Raw genomic sequence first — 13646 nt, 5'->3', positions numbered from 1 at the left:
TCATTCATTCTCATTCTTCTTCTTTCTGCCTTTGTCTGTGTGTATACACTCCACACAGTCTGTAAGCAACAAATTCTGTTGTTCTTTTGCAACAGTTCACTTCCTGAGCTGCTCTGCTCTGTCATTCTCCCTTCTTGTCACTCCCTGACATGTCTTGGTTTCTGGTCAGAGACCCAATCACACACACAAAGTGCACCAATATAATTTACTCCCATCAGGGATTTTGGTAACAACTTAAAGAGTCTTTCTCCAAGCCTAGAAGTTTTGTTTTGTTTCCCTTTCTCCTTACTTTGAGATGCAGCACTTCCTTGGGTATTTTGGATTTTTACTATACTAAAAGAAAGGATGGGGAATCTAACTTCTAGTCCAAATACTTATTTCTAATCTCCCTTTTTTTAAAGTATACATAAATGATACAACCTAAAATTCTCTAAGATTTGAAAATGATAAATTATAGTTTCCATTCTCATCATGCTTAACTAAGCAGTTGTATTGGGAAAGACAGCTAATGATATCATCAGAGCTAAGATACACAATAAAATTATTCTTAACAATATAAGACAGAGAGAGTCAAGTTTTGGCAAGGGATTAGAAAACATGTCTGAAGGGGAGAATGTTTACTTAATTACTATGGATTAGTATTCCTTGACCTTTTAGAACCCATTATTTTTGATAAGCCTAAAGATCTCATATAATATTTGTTCTTTGATAGTTCAAAATAAATAAATATTATTACTCAAAGCAAATCAAAGCCATGGTAATTTGGGAACATGGTTGCACAAATTAAACACATTCCCCATCCTTAGAAATTGTGACATATACCACAACATCTTTGCCCCTTACCTAATACCACCCCTGGCCTCAAATACTGCTATAAGTCACAAATTTAACAAACTACTGTATATAAGGCTGTATCACTTAGTGTGAAAAGCAACAAAGAACTTACTTTATTAATTTTCAGGGCTGGTAATGTTTCCGCATCTGTTTTTGCCAAATGAAGTTTATTTTCTGGCACATATAGTTCTTTTACTTCATAAGATGCATCCACAGGTACAATATCCTATATAACAACAGGATTACAATTTAAATGTTTGATTCAAGAATTTAGAGTTCACCAAAGGGTATCTTAATGAAGAAAATCTCTCAAAATAAAACCAAAAAGTAGCATAAAAGAAGGCTGTGAGTGCTATGTTCCCCTCAACTAGTACTCTCAAGCAGATAGTATCCCACATACAAGAAGTAATTAAGTACAATGTCCCATTATCTAGTGGGAAAGAATAAACTCCTAAAATATACTACGTATGTCAAAGTCAGGCAACTACAAATGAGAGGTGGCCTCAAATAAGAGGTAACAACAAAAAGAATTCAGAAACAAGCAAACAAAAACCACCTGAACCATCATCCTTATTATCTTTACCATATCATGAAACCATTTTATTCCAGCTTTTATATATACCTTTATCACCACTGTCAGGAAAGCCACCTTCTACCCAAGCAACACGGTATTCTAGAATGTCAGCTTTACTTCCACCACTGTGGCTTGAAAATCAGAACTTTTTGATCCCACATGAAATGCAGCCTGGAATTTTTATCCAAGCTCCACATATTCATTTATAAAACACTGGGATGCTGTTTTTCCACATTTATACTACAAGTACATATTTGTGATAACAACATAACCATTTACATACTGCTCATTAGGAGCTCTTTACAAGGCTTGTTCACAACACTTGACATATCCCTAAGAATAATTACTAAATGTGTTTAATCACTTTAATTTGCCAAATCTGTCAGATAACCTCTACAACCATGCAAAATTGGCACTGATGGAGGGCTTTTCATAGATGTGTCCAACACTTTGTTATTCAAAATAAAGTAATTCTCAAAAGAATAAGAAGTTAAGCCAGACTGGGAGAAAAATACACTCAAAAGTTACATCTTTAGATAAATGACTGTTATCCAAAAATATACAAAATAAACAATTAAAACTCACCAATAAGAAAATGAACAACCCAATTTTAAAAATGGGCAAAAGACCTGAATAGGCATCTCATCAAAGACACACAGATTATAAATAAGCATATGAAAAGATGTTCAACATCATACATCATTAGGAAATTGCAAATCAAAACAAGATAGCACAACATACCTATGAGAATAGCCAAAATCCAAAACACTGACAACATCTAATGTTGCCAAAGATGTGGAGCAACAGGAACCCTCATTCATAGCTGGTGGGGATGCAAAATGGTACAGCCACTTTGGAAAACATTTTGCCAGTTTGTTACAAAACTAAACATACTCTTACCAGCAATTTCACACCTTCATATTCACCCAAATGAGTTGAAAACGTACCTCCACTCAAAAACCTGCACAGGGTGTTTAAAGCAGCTCTATTCAGAATTGCCAAAAGTTGACAGCAACAATGTGTCTTTAGTAGGTGAATAAACAAACTGTAGAACATCTAGACAATGCTATATTAGTCAAGTCTAAGAAGAAATGAGCTCCATGAAAACATGGAATAACCTTAAGTGAGAACTGCTAAGTGAAAGCAGCCAATCTGAAAAGGGTACAGACTATATGATTCCAACTACATGACGTCAATTTTGCTGTGAATCTGAAACTTCTCTAAAAAAGAGTCTGTTTTTTTAAAACAATACAAAACAACAAAAAATGCAATTCAAGATGAAAGAACTGGATTTTTAAGGACACTCTCCACTATTTTTCCTGAGGAATAGATGTCCTTTAGAAAGAAACTTCAATTTATATTTGGTCTTACATGACATGTTCAGTAGAAAAAAAAAGGCAGAGATGTCAATCAAAGCCAGATGACTTCATGAAAGACCTAGGTGCTACCACTCAATCAATCAACAACTATGGGTTCTGAAAATCTAAGAACTATTCTCTTACATTTCTCCTACTTTCTCACACACCCTGTTTCCTCAAAGATGGAAAAAGAGACAGTTCAGCAATGGCTAAATATGTGCCGAAATCAGGCTCCTCTTACTGGTAAATTCAAAGTCTCTGACCTTTCTGATAATTAAAAATAAATAAATAAATAAGCAAGAAGAATAAACATCAAGGAAAAGAAAAAGTAATGTTAAAAATCAAAAGACAGACAAGAAACAAACACCGCTAGCTACAACAGCAAATTCAGCCTGCTGCGCTGCTCCTGGGGTGTAGACATGAACGGCACTTTCTGGAGGCCCCTTGTCCCTCTAGGGTCTCACTGTTCATAGGAGGAAAGCAGAAAAGTGTGTGAGGCACAAACCTGGCACAGCATTAGACACTTCATATACTTTCCAAATCTTCTGCAATTAAGCTTCCAGCAGGCACCCATAGCTGAAAGCTATCTACTGTGTTTACTGAGGGTAAATAATACAGGAGGGCATTAAAAAATAATGGTGAAGGAAGAAAGCTCCACCAGCTGCTTCTATGTTCTCTTTGTAGATGCACTAATGGGGCAGATTATTTCTAATGAACCCACACTAAAGAGGGCATATCTTAAATTTTGCCAAGGAGTTCAAAGCAGTGACAAGTAAATATACATAGTTTATACATAATACCAGGAGGGGAAACCACATATAGAAAAAAAAAGGACTCTTTCTTAAATCTAGCATGAGATATAGCTTATCTTCCAACTCCAGAATTGTTTTAATATATTTATTTGACATTATAAAATAGCAGTAAAGAGAATCTGGGAAATTCTCTTTATGAGAAAAACAAATCACCCTGTATCCCAGATATGGTTATCACTGTCATTTTTCTGTCTTCCCTTTGATCTGCTCTCCATCCATAGGCACATCACAGGACAAATGATAGTTTAGCAGTCTGTACAAAGCCTATAACTTCATCAAGTAGAAAATAAAAATTCAGAGTCAATTTTTCCTGGAAGGACAATACAATGTGCATTAAGTGAACTATACATACATTCTGTATGTTCAATTAGCTTCTTTGATATGTAAAGCCTCCAAAAATGCCTTGAGGCATACAGATTCTTTGCGGCTACAAAGTAAAAAATTGAAATCCTCTATCCTAGGGGGAGAAAACACTAAACATAACAAGTTACACAAAAAGTCAGGCACTCATTAGGACTTCTGTGAGGAAGAGTATGATACACTTTCACGAGGCACTTAAAATTAAATATTTACATAATCACAAAGCTTTAGGGGCATAACATCTTCAAAACCAACGAGATACAAAAAGCAACAGGGGTCTATAGGTCAGTTATTTCCAATGTTCTTATCACTAAGAACGTGTAGTAAAAAAAGAGGGCAAAGGCTTTTTATATTTAAAATCTGAGTTCCAATTCTAACAGTGCAATCTTGAGCATCTTACAACATGTCTCCCCAGTTGTTTAAAAAAAAGTACAAAAAAGATACACACATATATGTTAAAGGGCTGTTGTGACAAACTAGTGACTTAAAGTCCCTGAAAAGTGGAGGATAACATTAGTGAGAACTGACTACAACACCACACATTGTTCTAAGGGCTTCATGTGAATTTTAATCCATTAATCTTCACACAGTCCTACTAATGAAGGCAGAAGAAACTACTGCTATATCCCCTCTTCACAGAGGAAATCGAGGCCTAAGAGAGGTCAACAACTTGACCCAAATCCCTGCAATACTGTCTTTCAATGGACTTAACACAAAAAGAATACTCAATAATTACAGTACGCTTGCTACATGCCAGGAACTGTTTAAGCACTCTGCATGTATCAACTCATAGAGTCCTCTGCACAATCCTGAGGCAGGCATTCTAATTATTTCCCATTTCATAGATAAGCGAATTGAAGTCCAAGAAATTAGACTATCTCTTCCAAGGTCATATAGTTGAGAAGTATTGAAAACTAAGGTATTAAGTATTTTGTCACACAAATTTTTCTTATTTTCGTGATTTTATTAAACATAATTCCCAAGTTTTTAGTCAGCATGTGATCTTTCAACGCGTTGGTAAGGTTCTAGAGAAAAATAAAAGATATTCAGCATTTCAGTTGGGCCTAAATAGTTCTGTTAAAGACAAGCAAGCAATTTGCAACCGACTGTTCCAAACCCTGCCACTGTGAATAAATCAAGAACCTCCATTTCCACTGCTGAGGATCCCTTAGCAGGATACGCAGTCTGGGAACAAATGACAAAGGACTCCAGAGAAGAGAAGAATCTCATTCTCAACTTCAATGGTAAGAAAAACTCTATATTATTGTAAGGATGGGATATTTTTTGTATGCTGTGATGGGGCTTGACTACTCTCCCCCAGGTTTACTGCTGAAAATTGTCACAATCCTAGAGCAGCAGAAGAAAGCATGCAGCAGACACATCTTCTGATTTTTACTGGCTACAACAAGGCATGTTTAGCTGGTTTCCTAAACTAGCATCCCTAGTTCAGCTCACAAAGACTGAAGACCAGCAGCAGTGTGCACAGTCCACTGCAATGCTCCAGGCACAGGGCTGGGGCTGTTCTCTTCCCTCCACCCTGGAGCCCCCACAACACCAAGGGCACACTCAGGTGCATCTCTGCTTCCTCTGAAGAGATGTTCCAAATAAGAACTCTGCACTAATGAATGTTTCTATAGATGATGTCTACAATTTCCTTCCAACCACATCCCCAAGTTTAAAAAAAAAAAAAAACTGTACAAATAATTTGCGATCAAATCTGTCTCCAACATAACTAGTCTGAACATGAAAAGGGCAATATCTATACTGTAAGCCCCATCAAATTACTGAAATATTTTGTGCACTAATAAAGTTATTCATAATTGAGCATAAATTTATTAATGTGCTACTTTACATGTGTTAACAAAGGCTATAACCACTTTCTTTTCAAGAAGGGAAATTTTTTCATATTTTTTGAGTCAAAATAACTTTTTCATTAGAAGCATTTCATAAAACTCTTCCCTTTTCAAAATTCACACCCAACAATATTTTTAAACGGATTTTAGCCTCATAACTTCAATACAAAATTCTTCTGATACCTAACCAATGCCAAAATAAACATTCAAAAGGTTGCTACTGTTTTTCTCTTCTAAAAAAGATACACAGAGTGAATGTTTTGGGAATTAATGCAAAAATAGCATGAATCAAGAGGAACTGGGAGCATCTGCTCAGTCTGTGGAAATGCGTTATACACAGATTCTATGTGTAAAGACAAAAGGACTCAGTCTCTAACAGGAATATAAAAAGAATCTTAAACAAGCAGATGCTGCCAGCTTCTAGCACATTCCAGTGACAAATCTCAGTTTCCAAAACCACTACTAAACATCTGAAAGAAGCAAAACCCCCTCAAAGTGAGAGAAGATATCTGGACAACAGAAAGTTGGTCCCTGCCACATGAGCTATCCACTTTATTTGGGATTCATTAGGATTTCCACAGACACAGCTATTAGAAACAACGTGCTCTTCTTCAATTTGTATATATAAAACCAGGCCAGGAAAAAGTCTGCACATACCTGGACACCTCACCTCCAATCTGAAAGGCTCCAGTCACCCAGCAGTGAAGGGTAAAGGGGGCTCAGGGAGGTCCTAGGAGTCCTCCTGAGCAGGGGATCAATAAACGACCCACACTCTACTATTAATGAGAGGTGAATTCTGTAACCTGTTAAGTCTAGAGATACTATAAATTTATAAGTATTAGTTTAATTTTAAAATGTAACACCGGGTACCCAGAACTTTGACAGTCTAAGATCTAACATATGTTGTATCCAAAAACAGACAACTGTTTTTGTTTTTACCTGGAAACTGGCAGGCAGGGCAAACAACATGCGCTACATGAAAGTGGTAGCTCTCGCCTCTCATTTTAATCTTCCTAAAGAACTCTGAACATGTTAATACAATGATTCCACATTTTAAGTTTTCCTTTAAATACTTTCTGTACTTTTTTCTTGAGCCAAAGCTGCTCAACAGATTTGAACACAAGGGCACATTCATATTTTTATGTAACTATTAAATTTCCATTATCTAAACTATATGCATCCAAAGCATGAACACCAAACGACATTCTGGCAACACTTTAAAATTGAGCTGCAAAGTCTGGCTTTTATGTGCAGCATAAAACCCATTTCGAGCACTAAACCACCATTTCTTAAAAAGACAAACCCTTAAATAATTTATAGCACTAGTAAATCTAGAGTTCCTGGTAGATTTTAAAACAGTATTTAAAATATCACTTTAGATTAAAACCAGCAGCAAGAAGTCTACTTCCTTATGTCATAACAAGCCAAGTTAAAATGCAATACTAGCAGGCCATCTAGTGACCAATTTAGGGTCTAGGAAAATAAAAAAATTCTGATTTGTTAGTGTCTTCTATTTTCTTAAATAAGTACACACCAAACAAAGAAAATGAAGATGCTGTGAGAAAACGCTGAGAAATGCAGTCTTTATATGAACGACCACTTCATCTATCCCGATTATATTACATAGCCACAGTGAAAGAGAAGGCAACCCAGAAAATGACAGAGAATTCTTAACTTTATGTAAAGTACCCATGGTAACCAAAGGACCCATCATCCTATATTACCCATTGTACGGCATACTAAAAACATTTTTCTTGGACAATGAAATAAATACCGTATCTTACTGAAGACCATTAAACAATTCCAGGTACAATTCACTTCAGAAGAGTCTCTCCAAAGGAATACAGAGGAACAGATAAAAGCAAACTCTACTTACCACTATTTTTCCATGAAGACAGTGCCTTTCAAACACCTGCATTCCCTGGGAAGTCCCAGACCATAGTACTTTTTTCTCTCTAATAAAAAGTGGTATACAATTGGAAATACACACAGTGTTTGGTCTTTGTCCTCAGTTCTTGGCACAGAGCTCCTAAAACCCTTGAAATCCCCTAAGTGATCAATGTGTCTTTGGAGTGCTGAGGAGAGGACTCTTGGCTGAAGGGCTCCTAGACAGCTTCATGATGGGAACTGGGACCAGAAAGTCCAAGTCACCACCACAGGGTTGAAACTTTCAGCCTCACTCTTCTCCCCTGACCTCTGGGGAGCAGAAAGGCATTAGAGAGATTAAGCTCAATCACCAATGGCCAATGACTTAATCAAACGTGCGACGTAAAGCCTACATAAAAACTTCTAAATGATGGGGTTCAGAGAGCTTCCCAGTTGGTGAGCACACGGAGGTACTGGGGGTTGGGGGTTGAAGTTCATGGAGAAAGCATGGAAGCTCTACCACCCCTTCCCTGCACATCTCTTCCATCTGGCTGTTACTGAGTCTATAAGAAACTGGGAGTAGCAAATAAAGCACTTTACTGAGTTCTATGAGTTGTCCTAGCCAATGATCAAACCTGGTGTGGGGACAGGGTAGGGAGGTGAGAAACCTTGGATTTATAATAAGCCAGGCAAGAAAGTGGTCAGCCTGGGCACCCCATTTCGGCTGGCATGTAAAACAGGGCAGTGTATAGGAGTGAGCCCTTAACCTGTGACGTCTGAATTAACTCCAGATAGCTAGGGTCAAAATTAAATTGAATCACTGGATACCAGATGATATTAGAGATCAAGCAAAAAACTGGTTATTGTGAGAAAAAAAGTCTTCAAAAGTCTTAGAAAACTAAGCTTGAAGAGGGGATAAAATTTACTTAGCTTATTTTAGAAATAAAGTTGTCATTATATATAGTATAACCCTTTACCACTTAGATTCAGGTTTTAGGACTTACATAAATAATAATTCATTAGAGAAAATGTGCCTCTTTCCAAGGTAAATTAGATAACCTACAAACACTTTTCTTATTGCACTTACATAGAACAAGCATTTTACACTAGCTGGGCACAGGTATGAGCAGTTTATTTCTTTAATAAACATTCTTTCCAACCCAGATAGTGTTGTCTTTGATCTGCTCAAGTATTTTAAAAGTATTCAAGAAATAATAAATCTTTCCAAGGTCAACGAAATGCCCATGCCTCTCCCATTTCTTAACCCCAACTATAGTTAGGGAACAACTGATCAAGGAATGTGAAAGAGAGTCAGAGAAAAGATTCATATTTCAGAAATAAACTAGAAATGGAAAGAATCTAAATACTAGTAAAGGCAGAGTAGTAGAAACATGAGTGTGTGGCTGCAGAATCAGTCGGAACTGTGTGCAAACCTCTCCCTAACTGAACTATCTGGGACAAATAACTTCACCTCTGGAATCTGCTTCCTCATCAGCAAAATGAAGATAATTATAAATACTTCTCAGTTTCAATGTAAATTAGATGCAATAATGCCACTGCAGTACCTAACACAGGGCCTAACACATAGTAAGAGTTCAACTGGTAAGTTACTGTTGATGGTCTCCATCTCTGCCTGTGATGGTTAATACTGTGCGTCAACTTGATTGGATGGAAAGGATACAAAGTATTGATTCTGGGTGCATCTGTGAGGGCGTTGCCAAAGGAGATTAACATTTGAGTCAGTGGGCTAGGAAACCCAGACCCATTCTTAATCTGGGTAGGCACCATCTAATCAACTACAAGCATCAACAGAATATAAGCAGGCAGGAAAATGTGAAAAGAGAGACTGACCTAGCCTCCCAGCCTACATCTTTCTCCCATGCTGGATGCTTCCTGCCCTGGAACATCAGACTCGAAGTTCTTCAGTTTTGGAACTCAGACTGCCTCTCCTTGCTCCACAGCCTGCAGATGGCCAACTGTGGGACCTTGTGAGCATGCAAGTTAATACTTAATAAACTCATATATATACACACACACACACACACACACACACACACATATATGTATATTCCATTAGTTCTGTCCCTCTAGAGAACCCTAATATACTGCCCATGGCATTTGCTTTCAGCACACACATTTACATATTATTCTACATAATGCTGGTTAATGTAGGACCCCTAACCTTCATCTCCCTACTCCAAACACATACTGTAAACCTACATAAATTTGGTTATTATTCCTTGCTTTAAAGCAACATGGTACTTGATATATTCATTCCCTTCACCTCCCAATCTATATTTAGATTGTACTATGTGTCCTCCCATAGCCCACCTTTGGAAAACTTAACAAATGTCTTTGTGATAACAATGAAGTTAAATGAACTGAATTTGCTACCCCTGGATAGAGGGAGTTTGATATGAAAAGTACACATTATAGCAAGTCACTCTGCAATGAAGTACAGCGGGCAAATGCACAACTGGCATCTCTAAAGATGAACTTTGAGCTGAATGTCAGGTATTCACTGGTGCCCTAATGCCCACTGGGATTCAACTTAGTGAGAAAAACAACCAAAAGAAAACAAATGCCAGATATAGTTGTGTGTATATGTGTATTTCTTCCTCAGTTGCATTTTTAAATTCTACATCATAGTATAAAAGAAGAGAAATAAATGAATCTATATATGCTCATTTTAGTCTATACACTATAAACAAAATAACAGTGGTGAAGACCAAAAATTAAGGGCCATGGGGCCAGAATGTTTATTGTTTAATTCACTGCTACATCCCCAGTGTTCACAAAAGTGCCTACCACATATAGCACTATCTGTTAAATTAACTCAAAAGATCAACTAAGTACAACAGAGAAATATGCATGCTTTCATTGGGAAGTGAAGTCATTTATTCAGAAAAGCATGTAATAAATATTGAAACGGAGGGTGATACTAAAAGAAAGCTATCAAATTAAGGCGGCATTTACATTTCTTCTTTTGTCACCACCCACCTTTAAGATAAAAATTAACAGTTTTTAAAAAGAAAATTTCTCTCTCCTAAATGAACATAACCAGAATCTCTTTCTGGATGTAGATTTAATTACATCTCACTTAAGTGTAAGGAGAACACTCCTGAAAGTAAAAGCCAGAGCTATAAGAAAATTACTGAAATTCTAGATGCAGAATCCAACACGTCCATGAACAAGTTTCTTCATTTCTCTGAAATACTTCAAAGGTTTACTACATGAATAAAATTAAACAACATATGAAAAGAGCTTAGCACAAAGACCACTTGGAAAACTACCACAGTAATTCAGGTGAGAGACAGTTGGAAGCTAAATTAGGAAAAAAGGCCACTTTCCCCCAATTGAAATAAACAGAACAAGTTATTTTAAAAGACAACATACTATAAATATGTCCCTTATAATAAAGACTCAGCAAATGTTAATTTCTTATCTATCCTTCTTTTTCAAGGATAAGATCCTTGAATGAAACTATCCAATCATCAGATTGTCTAGCAGGCATAATATAGAGTAGCATCCATATACAAGGAAGAGCAATTAGCATAATCATTAATTAGGTGCAAATAAATTAGGAGGAAGGCATTAACTAAGACTACAGAGATAAGACAAGCAATAGCACCAAAGAAAGAAAGAAAATACTATGGTGAACTTCATAGAGACACTAAATAAGAAAATACGCAGCATGGAACCAAACTATGAAGAACTGTGAACACAAATCATCTTTCCTCTTTATTTTATCTTATTTTTATTGATGCATTTTATTTTATTTTATTTTATTTTTTCAGACAGGGTCTCACTCTGTCATCCAGGCTGGAGGGCAGTGGCACAATCATAGCTCTCTGCAGCCTCAAACTCCTGGGATCAAGAGATCCTCGTGCCTCCGCCTCCTGAGTATCTGGGATGTGCCACCACACCTGACTACTTGTTAAAAAAATTTTTTGGAGACAGGGACAGGATCTCACTATGTTGCCCAGGTTGGTCTTGAACTCCTGGCCTCAAGCAATCTTCCTGCTTCAGTTTCCCGAAGTGCTGGGATTACAAGTGTGAACCACCACACCTGGCATATAAATCATCTCAATTCTATAAACAATGGGAAAATCAGTAAGTGTTTTAGAGCGAAAAAAGGGAAATGCTTAGACTACACTTTAGAAAGATGACTTTGTGAATATTATAGGACGGACTAAAGGGCACACAGAACTGGAGGTGTGGTAACCAGTTAGGGGAATATGAGATAGTGTGATCCTAAAATCATACAGTGTCAATTTACCTTCAGTTTTCAATCATCAGGGAATAAAAGCAAGATGCAAAGTCCTGTACATCACAAATACCACAGGAATCTGTATTTTCATTATACAGAATTATAGTTAAAAACCAACTGAACCCTGAATACAATGTGGAATCCTGGACTGAATCCTGGAAAAGGAAGAACGTTAGTGAAAAAATAAGTGAACAGCTGCAAAATTTTCTCAAAATGAAGTTGTTTTTTTTTTTTTCAAGAAAAACTTAAAATTATCTTCCTCCTTGAAGAAAAAAAAAGAGCCTACACGTAGGAAAAGTGTCAAACCCAAAGGACACTATTCTAAATAGGGTCCCAAAGAAGTGATTATGAATTTAAAGAGAGAAATATGGGAAGAAGGTGGGAGAAACCTGTGGCACCCAAAGCAAATTAAGCTTAATAATCCCATATACATGTCTGAACTATCTGGAATTTATAGTCAAAGATTAATAAGCCCCATAAAATTATATAAAATGATATCTATTAAATATGTGCATTTTTCTGAGATTTTATAAAACACTTATGAATCAATAACTAGATATAAAAAAATCAAAACAAATAATAAAACTGTACAGTCATCCCTCAGTATCTGAGAGGAATTGGTTCCAGGACCAGAATTTTGAGGTACACCAAAATCCACAGATGCTCAAGTGATATAAAATGGCATAGCATTTGCACACAATCTACACACATCTTCCCATACACTTTATATCATCTCTGGATTACATATAATACCTAATACAATGTAAATGTTATATAAGTATATAATTATATTCTTCTTAAAATTGTATTCTTTTTCATTGTTGTATGAATTTTCCTGAATATTCTCAATCCATGGTTGTTTGTATTTACAAATGTGGAACCCACAGATTTAGAACCCCAGAAACAGAGAGTCAACTTTCTAACACTGATACGGCAAATTTCAAGTTAAAAAAAAGATAGATTCAGTATACAAAAAACTCAAACAAAACTACAATCAAAACGAAAAGGAAAAATACTAGAACTATAGTTCCAATAAAAATGAGATGGAGGGGGGTGGCGCCACAATGGCCGAATAGAACAGCTCCAGTCTACAGCTCCCAGCGTGAGCAACGCAGAAGACGAATGATTTCTGCATTTCCAACTGAGGTACAGGGCGCATCTCACTGGGGAGTGTCAGAAAGTGGGTGCAGGACAGCGGGTGCAGCGCACCAAGCGTTGAGACGAAGCAAGGCGCGGCATCGCCTCACCCGGGAAGTGCAAGGGGTCAGGGAATTCCCTTTTCTAGTCAAGGAAAGGGGTGACACACAGCACCTGGAAAATCAGGTCACTCCCACACTAATACTGCGCTTTTCCAACGGTCTTAGCAAACAGCACACAAGGAGATTATATCCCGCACCTGGCTCAGAGGGTCCTACGCCCACGGAGCCTCACTCATTGCTAGCACAGCAGTCTGAGATCAAACTGCAAGGTGGCAGCGAGGGTGGGGGAGGGGTGCCCACCATTGCCGAGGCTTGAGTAGGTAAACAAAGTGGCCTGGAAGCACGAACTGGGTGGAGCCCACCACAGCTCAACTACGCCTGCCTGCCTCTGTAGACTCCACCTCTGGGGGCAGGGAATAGCCAAACAAAAGGCAGCAGAATCCTCTGCAGACTTAAATGTCCCTATCTGACAGCTTTGAAGAGAGTAGTGGTTCTCCCAGCATGCAGCTGGAGATCTGAG

The 13646-nt window shown here is 37.4% G+C and overlaps 1 protein-coding gene across 9 annotated transcripts in view; it reads right to left on the bottom strand.

Annotated features, from left to right (window-relative positions):
- PAPSS1 (3'-phosphoadenosine 5'-phosphosulfate synthase 1) overlaps positions 1–13646 on the bottom strand; it is a 107256-nt gene that overhangs the window by 45849 nt on the left and 47761 nt on the right. For all 9 annotated transcript variants that reach the window (XM_055296805.2, XM_063611115.1, XM_063611114.1 and 6 more), the window contains one exon: positions 947–1060. In XM_055296805.2, the coding sequence (XP_055152780.1) occupies positions 947–1060 (114 nt within the window). The remainder of the gene's footprint in view (positions 1–946; positions 1061–13646) is intronic.

This window comes from Symphalangus syndactylus, chromosome 10, assembly GCF_028878055.3.
Source record: "Symphalangus syndactylus isolate Jambi chromosome 10, NHGRI_mSymSyn1-v2.1_pri, whole genome shotgun sequence".
Taxonomy (NCBI): domain Eukaryota; kingdom Metazoa; phylum Chordata; class Mammalia; order Primates; family Hylobatidae; genus Symphalangus; species Symphalangus syndactylus.
Note: the sequence above shows the minus strand (reverse complement) of the source record. Positions and strands in the feature narration are given on the sequence as shown.